Below are 18,066 nucleotides of genomic sequence, written 5' to 3'. Positions count from 1 at the left end.
ACAATGGACCTAAGGGTTGCTAAAGAATTATTAAATAAGGATGCAGGGTTGGAGAGGTATGGGGAAGTCAAAGAAAAAAGGGCATGAACCGATGAGCTTGAAGTTATATTGTTTTATATTGTTTTTTATTATTTGTGTGGAAAATTAATAAAAATTATTATAAAAAAAAACAGAAGGTGAAGCTGACTCCTGGTCCATGACACTTTATTGGATATTTTCTTTGGCTGCAAATCATTTCAGCCCTTCTTTTATATATATAATAATTCTTAAACTTTCTCTTTTATAATTTAGAATACTCATTTAAACATCCTTAAAATATCAATGACTTCCCTTCTTCTCTTTCTATGGTTCATTTTGCATATCATAAATCACTGCATATTTTACATAAACCAAACCATTCTGTATTCCATTATTACATCCATCAGAACTTATTTACACTGTTGGGTTTATCTTAATGCTGCCAACGTTTTCAAGTGTACACAATTCCCTCCATTTATTCAATAAACATTTTCCAATCTTCTCTAAAAGTGTGTTCTTCTTGTTCTCTTATTCTATACGTTAAAGTCTTCAGGCTGCACATATTCCATCAGCTTAAGTTGCCATTCTTCTTTAGTTGGGACCTTGCTCGTTTTCCATTTTGGGGCTAACAAAACAGGGGTTGCAGTTATGGCATACATGCATAACCTTTTTTGACACCTGTGAATTTCCATCTGAATTATCCCCAACAAAAAGGACTCTAGGTTTTTTTTTTTTTTAATACTTTTTAAACATTTTTTTTCAATTCATTATGAATTATTTCCCAAAACTCTTTTACCCTTTTACAGGTTCACCACATATGAAAGAATGTTCCTTCAACCTCATTGCATCTCCAGCTTTTATCTGATTCATTCTTATGCATCTTAGTAAGCCTACTCAGATTTAAATACCATCTGGAAACCATTTTCAAGTAGTTCTCCTATTTGGCCCTTCTTTTAGTGGGAGGCAATGTATAAATTGATTAACAGCAGTAGAGGATTGAACCTGCCTCAGGTCCGTTTTGAATCGTGACTAGGTTGCAGCAGCAGGTCCAACTGCTGTGGGGATGGTGGTGTAATATGGACTCCCCACACCAAGTCCATGAAGGCACTGATGAAACATGGACAGACTCCTGCTAGACAAAGGAGGCTAAAGCCCCAGTCCACAGGTCAGGGTTGGGGGACCCTGTTTCAGGATATCAGCCTCAGCCGGCATGGCCATTAAGCAGGGATATTGCTGCTGTTGGTGCCTTTCTGTTTCAAGAGACAATGACGTGTGCAGGGCTGTCTTACCCATAGGCGCTAGGAGTACGGGGCACCCGGGCGTCGGGCTCTCAGGGGCACCTGGCTGAGAGTCTGGGGCCCAAGAGTTGAGTCTGGGGAAGAGCCCACCCGTCTGTCAGAGTGCTGTGGCAGGCTCTTCTGCTGCGGGCATCTCTGTGCCGCGAGTTCGGGGGCGACCGAGCCAGCGAGACACTGAGGCGGCTGGCTGGCTCCACCCTCCTGCACGCCTGGGACTGGGCAACCTGGGGAGGGGGCACTGGGCAGATCTTTGCACCCTGGCACCACATATACTTAAGACAGCCCTGGGCATCTCCCTCCAGGGCTGAAGACAGGCCACTGCTTTAGCAGCACCGAAGTAACCTCCCTGGGGCGCAAGCCTGGGCAACATGTAGGGAAGTCCTGGGCTGCCCAGACAAGAAGAAGAAGAAGAAGAAGAGGAGTGTAGCACCCTGCTTGTGGTTAACGCTTAGCTGGAATGAAATATTCAACGCAGCAATAGAGAAATTAAAATAATAATTTATTTGTCAGACAAATAAATATGAGGCACAGTGGTATATGGTTACCAAGCTCTGGCCTGGCCTCCTGCCATTCTGGCCAGCACTTATATTTTCTTAATCCAGCCCCCTTGCTCCTCCTGTGGCTGCCTCTGTCCAATCAGCCTGGTTGAAATTCCTATTGGCTGTTTGCTAGAACCAATCACAAAAGATACACCCATTTCCTTCTGTCCTTTTATGGGAAACAAAAAGATATATATTCTTCTATCTATAAATGACAAATAAGTAGTAATATATCTTACATGTGTCTCAACAAGGAACCTTAATTACCAGCTCACCTCGCCCTATTGCCCTCCAAAACAGATGGTTAATCTTAAATTTTTATCTTAAACAGATGTCAAGGATCATCATTGAAAGATCTCCTTCTCTTGAAGGTCTTTTAAACAAAGGCCTGACAACCAGTGCTCTAATGATGTTTCCTGCTTGGCAGGGGGGGCTAGGCTGGTGGCTGATGGCCCCTGTGATCTCTTCCAACTATATGAAATAAGAATCTAGCATAAGGATTTAACATTTCTTAGCTTCTAATTCCTTTGCATAATTACATTTAAGCCAATATATTTAATACATAACATAAATAACCTTTTAAAAGGAAAAGAAATCTTAAAAGGATCTCAGTTTAAGAAAGAAACAACTTTAGAAAAAGACTTCCCAAAATACTCTCTTCCTTTCTGCCAGCTAGATGCTTTTCCATTGCTCTTGACCTTTGAACCTTAGGAAAATATGGCTCAAGTTTAATGGGAGGCACATGGTTTTATTTTACTATTTACCCACTCTTAATTATGTTTTTCTCTGCTTTTTTATCTTCTGTAATATGTAGGGTCAGTGTAACCTTGGCTGTCAGCCTGTAATTCCCTTTGACTTTGAGAATTGTTTTCTGCTATAAATCAGGGGGCCCCCTTGTCTAGGAGGAAAAACATTGCCAAGGTTCTTAGGCAGCTGCTCTTCTGCCTGGCATGAAACATTTGAAGATCTTTAAGCTCATTTTAAAATACAGGCCCTGATCAAGCCTCAGTAAAAATGCAGGCTTATGATTAGATGCCTCAGGAGGAGTTTGGATTTGATATCCCGCTTTATCACTACCTGAAGGAGTCTCAAAGCGGCTAACATTCTCCTTTCCCTTCCTCCCCCACAACAAACACTCCGTGAGGTGAGTGGGGCTAAGAGACTTCAGAGAAAAGTGACTAGCCCAAGGTCACCCAGGAGCTGCATGTGGAGGAGCGGAGACGCGAACCTGGTTCCCCAGATTACGAGACTACCGCTCTTAACCACTACACCACACTGGCTCTCCCCTCACAGACCCCCCCCAGCCTCGCTGATACGTTCCAAAGGAAAACAGAGCAATACTTTGGCCTTTCTTCAATGCTTATTTCTATTAGATGTACCAAAAACAAAAAACCGCCCATGCCTATTCAACATAACATCTATTAGCAAACAAAATCGAGGTCTCCAGTGTTTATTTTTGGAGGGAACATGAGTGGGAGTCAGGGGTGGGAACAGGGTGACCAAATGGCCGATGTTGCCTAAGAGGTCTCTCCCAAAACTGGCATGAGATCAATTGATAACAACATCTCTCACAAACCGCAGCCTCTAGTTTCTTATTTCCTTGTTCCACTGAATCGGAATGTCCCGTTCCCCTTTCTCATCGTTACTGCCACCCCATCCCCCGCCACCTAGGCTCCCCTCTGCTTCCTGTATCTCCTCCCTCCCCACAGAGAGCTGGTACTTACCCTTTTCTGCACAGTGCATGCATCTATAAATACAGGAAGCGTCAGCCTCACACTTTGCAACTGAGCCCTTCAGCAACAGGCATCAGTTCAACAAGGAACTTGAAGATCTAGGAAGCGGAGAAAAACAGGTAAAAGATGAATCTTTAGCAGATAAAATACTTGTGAGCTTCCCAGTTAAGGCTGGTTGGTGTTTGAATAGGGTTCGGGGTAAGGCAAATGTGACCTTAACGAAAGAAGGAAAGAAAGAAAGAAAGAAAGAAAGAAAGAAAGAAAGAAAGAAAGAAATTTTGATTGATGGTTGAAGGATTTAGTCATTCCACCCTACCTTACAAACAGTCATCCTTAATCTTATCAGTGTTGTATGATTTTACAACACATAAAGTTGTTGAAGTGCATGAGCAATCCCCTCAGGCAGCATACAGTTGGATCTGGCCAAGTTAGCTTTCGTTTATCCCTTCATCCCTTCCACCTGTGAATAAACAGAACAGCTATTGATTAATAAATGTTTTGTAGATTTTTTTAAAAAAATATATTGCTGGAACACTTGCTGTTTGATTTGCTGCTTGATGTTACCTGGTGCGCACTGAACAATAATACATGATGCTGATCCTATTCTCATTGTAGTTATTTGTTTTGGGATAAACCTTCTGATTTTCTACAGAAAAGTTATTTTATTTTTCTTTTGAGCAATAATTGCATTTTTTTGTATTTATTGTTTGAAATTTATGTTGTTCTTTTTTATCTTGCATATCTGGAATACACACACACAGAGAGAGAGACACACTTAAATATTCATGCTTACACATAAACATTTCCCAGCTCAGTTTGTGTTTCCCAGATTTCTCTTACAGCTAACTCTTTCCATACTAACCTGTGTTCTGAGGGATACAAAGTTTCTGGAACTTATTCTAGAAGAATGGGGAACCTTTGATATTCCAGAAGTTGCTAGACTCCACCACCAACATGGCCAATGGTTAAAAATGATGGGAGTTGTAGTCCAACAATGTCTAGATGGTTGCATGCCTGCATGCCTGCTCTAGGTTGTAGGGCATATACTCAGTGTATGCAAACCAGCTGGTGCATTTGATTACTTATTAAATTTGTATACTGCCCTTCATCTGAAGATCACAGGGCGGATCACAACATGACAATACAAAATGAGAACACAAAATACAGAATAAACCAACAAAAACCATAGCAAAGTGATTCTGAACCTGGGTGGGTATGCCAGTTCCATTTTTATTGAACAGCCATTGCATAAATCTTAGTGTAATAAATTAAAACCCCAGATTCGAAAATCAGTTGGGTTATAACCAACCATGGCTCGGAGTAGGCCCATAGAACTAAGTCCAGTCATGACCATTAAGCCCAACACTTCTACTCTGAGTAGGAGTTGGTTGGATGCAGCTGGCTCTCTTCAGAGTGAACAGTGACAGTGACAGCTAAGCTTAATACATTCTGTTTTGTGCCTTTGCCAAGTAATACAAGAGCTGGCATTCTGAAGTGTGGGCAGCTACCCAAGCTGACCAGTCAATTCCTGGCAGAGCACTCTGATCTGAATTGCAAAATTGAGGAACTCAGTCAATGCTCGTGGTCTCAATTTACAGCTTGGAATCACCAAAGTGGAGAGAGATGATTGCTTAAGCCAGCCAGTGCAACTACCACAGCAGAAAACACAGACAAACCCACAGTGAGAGTGAAAGAAAAACATACAAGAGACAGACAGAAAGCAGGTAGAGGGTTCAAGGGGAAGCTGCATGGACACCAACCATTTAAAGCACATTCATTCCTCAGAAGAATTCTCACAGCTACAGATCCCAGCACCCTTAACAAACCGCAAGGTGTGTACACAGCCAAAGAAGGGACAGGCTTCTGAAAGCACATGTCACAGGCAAAGGGAACAGTAGGCATGTGAGACACAGAATAAACTTCCATTTGCATCCATATTAGGAAAATGGTAATAATAATAATAATAATAATAATAATAATAATAATACTTTCATTACTTATACCCCACCCATCTGTCTGGGTTTCCCTAGCCACTCTGAGCAGCTCCCAACAGAACACTAAAAACAGAATAAAACTTCAAACATTAAAAACTTCACTAAACAGGGAATGCCAAAAAAGCCATATCAATTGTTTTTCTTTTTTCTTTTTTCAATTGGGTTTTATAAACAAGAATATTGTTATGCAAACAAGTATACCAAGTTTTCTCAGAACAATTGTTGATGTTTCCTATGCACACTGAATAGGCAAGCCACATTCCAGATTAAACGATAATCAGCTGTGTTAATGAATATGCTGAGTGGGCTCATATCATTCCACAGGATTTGAGCCGCAAGGTGGTGGAAACCTCCAAGGTATTAGAATGAGGTTTTCCCAGTCTCGCCTGACATCCCTTTGGACACCGTTGTCCTTCTATGCTGGGCTGATTCTCTCTTGCTGGCTTAACTTGTCCCTTACCTTTTCAGTCCTGCGGCTGCAGAAACCACCCGACCTTGGTGTTTGGCCATTGTTGAAGCCGGACCTTTCCGGTTCCCAGAGAGATGAAGCTGTTTCTCCTCCACCTTTCTGCTGCCCTTGTAGCTACAGGTGAGGCCAACACGAAGCTCGTCGTTAAACTATGGAACTTGCTCCCACAGGAGGCAGTGACGGCCACTTGTTGTTGTTTAGTCGTTTAGTCATGTCTGACTCTTTGTGACCACGTGGACCAGAGCACGCCAGGCACTTCTGTCTTCCACTGCCTCCCGCAGTTTGGTCATGCTGGTAGCTTCGAGAACAATATCCAACCATCTCATCCTCTGTCGTCCCCTTCTCCTTGTGCCCTCCATCTTTCCAAACATCTGGGTCTTTTCCAGGGAGTCTTCTCTTCTCATGAGGTGGCCAAAGTATTGGAGCCTCAGCTTCACAATCTGTCCTTCCAGTGAGCACTCAGGGCTGATTTCCTTCAGAATGGATAGGTTTGATCTTCTTGCAGTCCATGGGACTCTCAAAAGTCTCCTCCAGCACCATAATTCAAAAGCATCAATTCTTCGGCGATCAGCCTTCTTTATGGTCCAGCTCTCACTTCCATACATCACTACTGGAAAAACCATAGCTTTAACTATACGGACCTTTGTTGGCAAAAACTCCATGGACGGCCACTTAGATGGCTTTAAAAGAGGATTAGGCAAAATAACAGAGGACAAGGCTATCAATGGCCACTGCCCACGATGGCTTTGCCCTGCTCTTGTGGTCAGAGGGAGTAATGCTTCTGAATGCCGGCTGCTGGAAGCTGCAGGGAGGGGTGTGATGAGTGCTGGCCAGTTTCCCACAGCAACTGAAGTTCTGTGAGGTGGATGTGAGCAGGAATGAATCCATGAATCCCACCTGGAATTATTTGAATGCAGCAGCTAGACTGGTGACTGGGAGCGGCCGCTGAGACCATATAACACCCGTCCTGAAAGACCTACATTGGCTCCTGGTACGTTTCCGAGCACAATTCAAAGTGTTGGTGCTGATCTTTAAAGCCCTAAACGGCCTTGGTCCAGTATACCTGAAGGAGCATCTCCACCTCCGTCGTTCAGCCCGGACTCTGAGGTCTAGATCTGAGGGCCTTTTGGCAGTTTCCTCCCTGCAAGAAGTGAGGTTACAGGGAACCAGGCATTCTTGGTAGTGGCACCCACCCTGTGGAACACCCTCCCTTCGGATATCAAGGAAATAAACAACTATTTGACTTTTAGAAGAGATCAGAAGGCAGCCCTGTTTACGGAAATTTTTAATATTTGATGCTTTAGTGTATTTTTAAACTTTTGGGAGCCACCCAGAGTGGCTGAGGAAACCAGCTAGATGGGTGGGGTATAAATAATAAATTATTATTATTATTATTATTCAATTTTAAAAGCATACTTTAAAATTTATGATATGAAATAATGAAACAATGTTGCTTTCTCTCCTCCTCTCCATCCCTATTTTCTTTTTCTGCTAGCAAACTCCCTAAATTGTGTCTGTACTGAAAGCCCAGCATGCAGTACTGGTACCTGTTCAATTCCAGAGTCAGAAGCCATCTGCATAACAGTGGCCCAGGAGAATAACATGGGTAGGTATATGCGTATTTCCCTTGTGCTTGCACCTGTAGCCTGCTCAATTCTGGGCTACATTCGCAGGAGAAGCTTCCAGGATCAGTCCGATCCAGAGAAAACTGAACTACCAGGCCCGGCCCTGCTGTTGGGCACATGAGGCTTTTAAAGGAGACTCTGTTTCACGCTCTCCTATCTCCTGAAGTCAGGCAGGTACTCACAAAGAACAGGGGTGGGTGAATCAGCCTGTTTTCACTAATGCATTTACAGAAGTCTGTTCTGTCTCATTTCTGTATCACTCTGCAAATTATTATTATTATTATTATTATTATTATTATTATTATTATTATTATTAAACCCTAACCTAAAATAGTTGGAAAATGTATTTTTCTATCAAAATATAGGCAGGAAAATGTATTGGGCTGGCCTTGCAGCCGGGTCCCCTTGCCCCTTTGTGATTTCCCTCCATTTTTTGTCAGAATTCAGGCTCGGTCAGAGGTATGTGCCTATCTCTCCAGGCACCGGCTGAATTCTTTCGACCTCCCTCCGGCGACTCCCGGCAGGAAAAACACACGAGGTCCGTTCCGGCGATTTTCCTCAGGCTGTGAGAAAAACACACCAACTGCTTCTCCTCCCTGCTCTCCAGCATATCCCCAGGGAGGGGAATCAGACACAGACAGAAATGAATCTACATTGCTTTTATTCCTGTCTTTCACTTCAGTACAGAGAAAACATGTCTGCTCTCTTCAACAAACAGAGAGAAAAAAACCAAACTCCACCCATGTACATCCTGTACAGGTCATATGACACACACTGAGCTCACATCCTGTGCTCAATAAGGAGAATGGACTGCCCCTTTGTTTCCATGGCAACAGTCACAAACATCCTGTCTGGCTTTGCAGCCACAAGCAGCTGACTGAGCTGCTAGTGCCTTTGCTTGCTGCAGCATTGCTGCTTTAGAATAACATACTCCCCCTAAAGCATCAATGCGTGCTGCGAGCAAAGCGTCATCCAGAGAAGAAAACAAACAGTTGTTATACTTATAACACTCCCCTGTTGTTTCAGTTCCACCCTTGGAACTACCCGCCACTGGTTTTACCAATGTACCTCTCTGGTTGTGTGACTTCCAAGGAATGAGTGCTTCTGCATTACCTTGGTTAGCAACTCTCTGTTGTGCCTTTGTCTCTGACTCAGACACAGCTTCAATTTGACCTTGGTCGTTTACAACAGCAACACATGCAATAGCTTGGTTGGCAAACTCTTTTGAATACCTTTTGGGTGGTACACCCTTCGTTGCTCTCTCAAACCTACGTAAGAGGTGCTGCTCTTCCCTGCTTTCTGGTTCAGCCTCTGAACTCTCTGAAGAACCAGTCCTAAACTTAATCAGTGGTTCATCCTCCTCTTCTGAGGGTCTAGTCATTATGTGAGATTTCTTCTCAATGACTGTGACAACTGAGCTGTCTGAGCTATCGCTGTCATCATCAGTACTACTGAACTCAATAAGATCAAACTCATCATCATCAGAATCAGAATCATCATCACCTGTGGGAAATGTGTGAACAATCACTCGCTCCTGTTCAGGAGCACTCTCTAGAAATTTTGTGAGAATCACCTTACCAGATTCAGACAAAATTACTCTGTAGAGACCCTTTTCATAACCCACAAAAATGCCTCTGGCATTCTTTACTCCACCTGGAGCTTCTGTTCTCACATGAGACCCAAAAACCTTGAAATGGGCAACAGAAGGTTTTCTGTGGAACAGTTTCTCAAAAGGAGAACATCCCAAGTCTTTTGAAACCTTTCTCAACCACGTGTAACAATATGACATTAGCGACTCAGCCCAGTACTCATGTGGCAGATGTGAACTAAGCAATTGCGCATGCATTCCCTTTTGCAATTCTTTGTTCACCCTAACACAAACACATCTGTTCCAAGCTTCTTCGGAACTAGCAATTTTGTGTCTTATCCCTTTCTTCTTCAGGAACCTCTGGAAATCCTGTAAGAGAAAAATTGGCTTCTCATCTGTGCAAAGACATTCTATGTCAGCATCATGCATATTTTTAACTTTGTCACAAAACTCTTTAAACCTTTCTAAGGCTTCTTTCGGTCTCTCCAAAAGATAAATCCAGACAAAACCTGTAAAAGAATCAACACATATTAGGTAATACTTTGCATTGCCTCTAGATGGTGCTAAAGGACCAATCACATCAGCATACACCCGCTGAAATGCCTTGTCGACCCTCGAGGTGACCTGCTTGGCGTTCTTCTTGGCTACACCTGCAAAAGAAATCATGTTAGAATCACAAGAATTACATTCCATGTAATCACTTTGATCAAAAGTCAACAAATACAGTCCATCTTTCTCTTTGGCAGAAAGATACAACTCTCCATCTTTGTAGATCTCGCAGTGTTGATCATCATAGGACAGTTTTAGTCCCTTCTTGGCAATCTGCGAAACGCTGAGCAGATTGTACTTCAACTCTGGAACCAAATAAACATTGTTTATAGTCAAGTTCAGACTTTTAAGATACACAGTCCCAATTCCGGTGGCTTCCAGCTCTTGACCATTGGCTTGTTGTACAACGAAGCTTTGCTTCTTAAACGACGAAAACAAATCCCTACGATGGGTCATGTGAACCGTCGCTCCCGTGTCTAAAACGAAGGAATTCCCCACTTGTGGTGTGGCTTTTAGGGACATCAAAGCCTTTGCAGGCTTCGCCTGTGACTTGGCATGACTTCTGCCTGACGCCTCAGACTTCGTGGAGCTTCCCTTGGCTCCTTTGTTCTGACGTGGCTTCCTGCAGTTCCGCTGAAGATGCCCAGTCTGTCCACAATTGTGGCATCGGACAACGTTCAAAGCTACGGCGTCTCCTCCAGTAGCTACAGCAGTGGGGGTGTCTGAACTCCGTTCTTGTCTCCCCCTGTCCTTCACTTCCAGGGCGGCAAGTCTGTCATGTTCGTTCAGAACCACGGCAAAGACCCTGTCGGACGTTAGATCTTGCGCTGGGAGAGACCCCAGCTGACTGGCAACGGTTTTGTAAGTCCGATTCAGGCTGTTGATCACCATGAAGCAAAACACTTCCTCATCCAGACGGAAATTGCGTTCCACCATCTGCTGACGCAGAAATTTCATTTCCGTCAGGTGCGCTTGAACATCTCCATCAGGCGCAAGCCTCAGGTTAGTCAACTTTCCAAAATACAACAACGCTGAAGAACCTGCATCTCTCTGATGTGTCCTTCTCAGCGTGTCCCAAACATCTTTCGCGTGCTCTAAATCTTGTATATGAATAAGCTGAGAGTCTGACACGCACAGAATTATAGCGGTTCTGGCCTTCACATCCTGTGACTCCCAAGGATGCGTTGGTGCTGCAGGGATGGGGTTCTCAATCACCTCAAACAGTCTCTGATTCTGCAGCAAGGCCTTCATCTTAATAGACCAAGATGCATAATTGTCACTGGTCAAAAGGGGTGGAGAAGGCAGGCCTCCCCCCTTCTTGGCATCCATTTTGAGTCCTTGCATTGACTCTCAAACACAAGCCTCTAAAATCCAATAGCTGGCTTGTTTACACTCTGTGCACCTGGCAGCTCTAACACTGGCCGCTTGGAAAGTCCCCTTCCAACAGTTCCTTTGTAAGGGCCTAGTCTAAACACGAGCTGTTTTAGCCTCTCTGGGCATAGCCTGACTTCCAGCCCTTATCTTGAAACTGGCCTGCGTTGCTAAGCAACCACATTCCTTTCCTTGGACAGGAAAAACCACAGGAATGTTTGGAATGCAGACTCTTTTCTCTCGGAGCTGTTTTTCCCAAACGTTGCTCCCATGAAGCAGAGAATTAATCCATCTGCATTCACACTTCTAAGCCCGAAAATCTCATACCTGGGCTCCGTAGCTTGACTTTCAGCTTCTTCTGGTCAGCTTCTAGCTGCAGAGAATCAGCCTCCATCTCAGGCTTCCATGGAGAGGGATGAATACAGTCTCCTTGATGCAGACTCCCATGGATCGTAGCAACCATCCTCTGCTACCAATGTCAGAATTCAGGCTCGGTCAGAGGTATGTGCCTATCTCTCCAGGCACCGGCTGAATTCTTTCGACCTCCCTCCGGCGACTCCCGGCAGGAAAAACACACGAGGTCCGTTCCGGCGATTTTCCTCAGGCTGTGAGAAAAACACACCAACTGCTTCTCCTCCCTGCTCTCCAGCATATCCCCAGGGAGGGGAATCAGACACAGACAGAAATGAATCTACATTGCTTTTATTCCTGTCTTTCACTTCAGTACAGAGAAAACATGTCTGCTCTCTTCAACAAACAGAGAGAAAAAAACCAAACTCCACCCATGTACATCCTGTACAGGTCATATGACACACACTGAGCTCACATCCTGTGCTCAATAAGGAGAATGGACTGCCCCTTTGTTTCCATGGCAACAGTCACAAACATCCTGTCTGGCTTTGCAGCCACAAGCAGCTGACTGAGCTGCTAGTGCCTTTGCTTGCTGCAGCATTGCTGCTTTAGAATAACATTTTTATGTGTGCAGTTCTGCTCCATCCAAATTGTCTTCAGCAATGGGTGGCGGCAGTTACATCTTGTCCTTTTCCTCAGGCAGGTACGACCTTGTAGGCACATTCCTCAGCTCCATTATGATTCCCCTCTGTTTCGTTTTGTTTTTTAAACAGAAGGAATCGCTGCCGCAGGAATATCCAGGGGCTGCCAGCAGGATTCTGAGCTTTGCAATGAAGCCGTCTCTGTTACTGTGGCTGGGGGTTTTTTTACGAGGACCGTTTCCAAATGCTGCACGACAGAAAACTGCAATAATACTCCCCTTGAATGTATGTGAAGGGAGGTCCAGGCCTTGATAAGTTTGCTTTGGGAGTGGGGACAGTTAGCCAAGGACATTAGGACTGTGGCACCTGCCATTGTATGAACAAGGTCTGAGGTGCAATCCCCAGCATGCCCAGGCGAGACTGGGAAATGCCTCTGTCTGAGACCTTGGAGAGCTGCTGCCAGTCAGTGTAGACAATACTGGCCTAGATGGCCCCATGGTCTGATATGCTTCTCTGTTTTCTCTCACAGCACTAGCTCTTTGCCACAGCCCACAACAAAAGGACATGTTGCTAGTTTCCCATTGAGTGGCTCTCAATGGCAAAGGGGGTTAATGATCCCTGATGGCTAATGATTTATTTCAACAGCTTCTCCCCTGCCTTTGTATGCCAAGTGCCTGTACATTGGCTCGAGACAATCAAAGGCTTGATGTTGCTCTCTGACCCTTACAATGTCACAAACTTAAGCTAATGGCCTGGGTGTCAGGCAGCAGAGGAACCAACCCCCACGGCAGGTTGCCAGGAATGGACAAGACAAGGGAAAGTTCTTACCAACTGCGTTTTGTTCAATAGTCACAGAGAGATGCTTAGAAATGCTGCCTCTTGGAATAATGGCGTTTCTGCGGGTAAATCTCCCCTCCCCTTCTCTCCCACTTCCTCATTCATCATCCCTTCCACGGGTGGCACTGAGGGCCCTTTGCTTCTGAGCCCTTTGCTCTCCTAATTTGAAGGCTCACCAGGTTCTGGGAGAAGGGGGGTCTGGAATGCTTTCTAGTGATAATGTAGACACACACACACACACATGGGGGGGGGGTCCAGTAGATCGAGAAATGTTGGGCATATGGATGAGGTTACTATTGAATATTGGATTTGAAGTGTGCCACAACCGGCTGGCAGGCCAGAGGATTTCCCCACGCCTTGGCATGCACAGCTGCTTCTGTCTGAGTGCTTTGGGCTTCCAGGAACTTGGGATTCTTTTATTTATTTATTCCCAATTGTACCCGCTTTGACAATTGCTGTTTTATCAACGTGGTCTGCTTTCTCTCTTTCCTGCGTCCCTCCAGTACCACCCAAGAACCTCACCAAGAATGGAGTGAATTGTCCCACTAGTTTTGTACTTGGCTCTAATCGCTTAGAAGAACCCGGGACTCTGAGTTGCACAGGAGATGAAAATAATTGCATCTCTGTGGCCGGGGAGCTAACTGCAGGTAGGTCTCAATTTAAGCTCCTGTTGGGTCCCAGAGCACCAGTGTTCTCTAGTATTGCAAAAGATGGATGTCTTGCACGTATTGAATTTTATTATTACGGTCACAGACCAGTTCTGGGTCACTTACAATATCAGGAAAATCCTAAAACACAACAGGGATACATTGAATTGCAACTGGGTTTAACAGAGACAATTCATTTTTTAAAAAAATAATATTTATTAAGAGTTTAAAGATTACAAAAAGAAAGAAGAAGAATTAAACAAATCAACATAATAAAATACAAAAACAGAAACAAAAACACTACATAAAACATTGAATTAACAAAACAAAACAAAAACAATTAAAAACACTTCCAATATTTTCAATCTTAACTTTCATTCACTTGTTTCATTGACTTCCTCACGCCTCCCTTTTTGTATTCCACTTCAATTAACTGTTTCAGCAATTCCTTTCCATCTTCATCTATTTTCTATCCTTTAATTAATCTTAACATATTCTAACCTTGTTTTTTCCCTTCAATACATTAACAATCTGTACCTAGTTCCTTATAACATTTCTGCCAAAGCCATATAACTTCATTCCACCATTTTTCTATAGCTCATTAATTTTACAATATTTCTGTAAATAATCTTTAATTTTTTTCCAATCTTCTTCCACCGACTCTTCTCCCTGGTCTCGGATTCTGCCAGTCATTTCCTCCAATTCCATATAGTCAATCAACTTCATCTGCCATTCTTCCCGGGTGGGTAAATCTTGTGTCTTCCAATACTTCGCAATGAGTATTCTTGCTGCTGTTGTTGCATACATAAAGAAAGTTCTGTCCTTCTTTGGCACCAATTGGCCGACCATGCCCAGGAGAAAGGCCTCTGGTTTCTTCAGAAAAGTATATTTAAATACCTTTTTCATTTCATTGTAAATCATCTCCCAGAATGTCTTAATCCTTGGGCATGTCCACCAAAGGTGAAAGAATGTACCTTCAGTCTCATTACATTTCCAACATTTACTTTCGGGCAAATGGTAAATTTTTGCGAGCTTGACTGGTGTCATGTACCACCTGTAAATCATTTTCATTAAATTCTCTCTTAGGGCATTACATGCCATAAATTTCATACCTGTGGTCCATAACTGTTCCCAGTCAGCCATCATAATGTTATGTCCAACATCTTGTGTCCATTTAATCATAGCAGATTTCACCGTTTCATCCTGAGTGTTCCATTTCAACAGCAAATTATACATTCTTGACAAATTCTTAGTTTTGGGATCTAACAATTCTGTTTCCAATTTTGATTTTTCCACCTGAAAGCCAACTTTTTTATCCAAATTATATGCCTCCATTATTTGGTAATAATGAAGCCAATCTCGCACTTTGTTTTTTAATTTTTCAAAACTCTGCAATTTTACCCTGTCTCCATCTTGTTCCAAAATTTCCCTAACAGAGACAATTCAGATATAGCGGCAGTTAAAAATATATATAAAATCTTGAACACTAAAATATAACCTAAAATTGTCTTGCATGTACTTCCCTGGAGAATTCAAACACTAAGTCTCATAACTGAGCAGCTCCCTACCTTTGGAGAAGCAAATTTTTTTCACCTATTTTGTCAGCCAAGAGAATCAAAGGACCATCCCTTCCTAATGGCTGCTGCAGGAAAGTCCACCCCTCTCAGTTTAGCCTGTCTGGAATAATACTAATAATACTAATATTCCTTTTTCCTAGTCCAGGACTCAAGACGGCTTTCACAGATAAAGTAAAACAAGCTAAAAACATAAAAACATAAAAAGTCAATTATAATAATGTAATTAAACACTAATAGAATTGATATTGCTACAAAAGTTAGGTGTCACCCCCACTCTCTGCCGAGCTGCAGAAAGATTCCAAAGGGTTCCAGGCACTCACCAAGGGTCCATGCTCCTTTGGAGAACTGAAACACTGCAGAGACTGTCGTAGCTTTAAAAAAGATGCCCTGTTCACCTATTTACAGTCTGCATGGAATAAATAATAATAATAATAATAATAATAATAATTTATACCCCACCCATCTGGCTGGGTCTCCCCAGCCACTCTGGGCGGCTTCCAACAAAGTATTAAAAATACAATAAAACATAAAACATTAAAAACTTCCCTAAGCAGGAAGTCCAGATCTTGCAGCATGGTTATTTCAATAGCGGCTTGTCCCCCACACCCGGCGCAGCAGCCTGCCCAAGATGGACCCCAGTCATTCTTCTTCCTTCTCCTTCCCAGAACACATTCTTCTACAGGGACCCAAGCAAAGGGCCTTCTCGGTAGTGGCGGCTGCCCTGTGGAATGCCCTCCCGCCAGATGTCAAACAGATAAACAACTATTTGTCTAAAATTCTGTTGGAAGCTGCCCAGAGTGGCTGGGGTGGCATATAACAACAACAACAACAACAACAACAACAACAACAACAACAACAACAACAACAGCAGCACACCCTTTTGTTTTGGAAGGTATGTGTCAGGGCTGACCTTTTAATGGGAACTGAATCAACTTTTGTCTCCATCTTTATTCTCTGCTTCAGGAGATGCTGCCGCTCTTCCCTTTATAGCATCAGGCTGTGCCTCAGCAACTACCTGCAAATTGCCTGTGCAGACGTACCTCTTTACTGGAGCCATGAACTTCCTCCTGAAGAAAATCAAGTGCAGCCCATCCCCAGCCACCAACAGCAGCTGAAAGGAGCAAGCGGAAGCAACTTTCTCCACTTTTTGCAGGGTCACTGTGATTCTTTGTCATTCCCTGTGCTGTGAATTCTTTGAATAAACTAGCATGAAAAAGAATGGCCCCCTCAAATCGCTACCCCAGTTTACATTGCTTTAAAGCAGGCATGGAGAACCTTTGGCTCCGAACTACAATCCCCATCAGCTCCATCCAGTAAGAATGGCCAGTGTCCAGGGATGATCAGAGATGTAGTTCAGCAACAATCTGAATGGCCAGAGCTTCCTCACACCTGCTTTACAGTTAGGAAGCTACATCTGATCTGCTACTCAAGACTTTCCCATAATTATCAGGGCCGTCTTACCCACATGCACTAGGGGTGCGGGGCACCCAGGCGCCAGGTTCTCAGGGACACCAGGCCAAGAGTCCAGGGCTGAGATTTTAGTCCGGGGAAGAGCCCGCCCTTCGGTTGGAGTGCTGTGGTGGTCTCTTCTGCTGTGGGCGGCTCTCCACCCCAACTCCCCGCCTTCTTGCCCAGCGTCTGCTGGCAGAGTTGTCATCAAAATCTTAAGGTGCCGCACCGCCAGGGTACCAAAGCGAGCGGGCATTTCAGGTCCCCAGACGGGCTTTCACAAGCCGCCCCCAGAGGCTTGCCACTTGGATGCCCGGTGGCTGCCAGCCTTAACTTTCCTCCTTCCCTTTCTCTGCCTCCCAAATTTTAGGCGCCTTGTTGGAGATGGAGGGCAACATATGAGCAGGGAGGGCAACACAGGCGACAAAGAAATTGGTTCAGCAGAGTCCCTGGCCATTTTATTTGATTTGTAACCCCCTCCCTGTTGCCAAAACCTGGCATCCGATCTCCGGCTGCAGCAGCTCTGTTCAGAAGGCGGCAGTGACAGGGTGTGTGTGCCAGGCGGATTTTTGCACCCCGGCGCCACATATGCTTAAGACAGCCCTGATGATTATATAGTCATAGTCCTTCTCCCCTTCTTTCTTTCTTTCCTTCTTTCTGAAAATAAGTTTCACTTTTCATGATTAAGCTTAGGTAAGCCTAAATGCTTAATCCTGTTACATCTTTACTTAAATTGTTGTTGTTGTTTAGTCATTTAGTCGTGTCCGACTCTTCATGACCCCATGGAGCAGAGCACGCCAGGTCCTCCTGTCTTCCACTGCCTCCCGCAGTTTGGTCAAACTCATGTTGGTAGCTTCAAGAACACTGTCCAACCATCTCATCCTCTGTCGCCCCCTTCTCCTTGTGCCCTCCATCTTTCCCAACACCAGGGTCTTTTCCAGGGAGTCTTCTCTTCTCATGAGGTGGCCAAAGTCTTGGAGCCTCAGCTTCAGGATCTGTCCTTCCAGTGAGCACTCAGGGCTGATTTCCCTAAGAATGGAGAGGTTTGATCTTCTTGCAGTCCATGGGACTCTCAAGAGTCTCCTCCAGCACCATAATTCAAAAGCATCAATTCTTCGGCGATCAGCCTTCTTTATGGTCCAGCTCTCACTTCCATACATCACTACTGGGAAAACCATAGCTTTTACTATACGGACCTTTGTTGGCAAGGTGATGTCTCTACTTTTTAAGATGCTGTCTAGGTTTGTCATTGCTTTTCTCCCAAAAAGCAGGCGTCTTTTAATTTCGTGGCTGCTGTCACCATCTGCAGTGATCATGGAGCCCAAGAAATTGTTGTAGAACGTACAATTCACTTGTGGGTTAAGACTTGCTTGTCATCTG

General features: G+C 44.0%; 1 protein-coding gene across 1 annotated transcript; it reads left to right on the top strand.

Annotated features, from left to right (window-relative positions):
* Positions 1-3,557: 3,557 nt before the first annotated feature.
* Positions 3,558-16,469, top strand: LOC307222586 (phospholipase A2 inhibitor and Ly6/PLAUR domain-containing protein-like). The gene is made up of 6 exons (XM_079987982.1): positions 3,558-3,707; positions 6,051-6,171; positions 7,547-7,657; positions 12,309-12,461; positions 13,517-13,660; positions 16,201-16,469. The coding sequence occupies exons 2-6, from the start codon at positions 6,126-6,128 to the stop codon at positions 16,350-16,352; spliced, it is 606 nt and encodes a 201-aa protein (XP_079844108.1). The 5' UTR covers positions 3,558-3,707; positions 6,051-6,125; the 3' UTR covers positions 16,353-16,469.
* Positions 16,470-18,066: the final 1,597 nt, after the last annotated feature.

Source organism: Podarcis cretensis (assembly GCF_951804945.1).
Source record: "Podarcis cretensis genome assembly, chromosome: 8".
In the NCBI taxonomy this organism is placed as follows: domain Eukaryota; kingdom Metazoa; phylum Chordata; class Lepidosauria; order Squamata; family Lacertidae; genus Podarcis; species Podarcis cretensis.
This window is presented reverse-complemented; position numbering and strand designations above follow the sequence as displayed.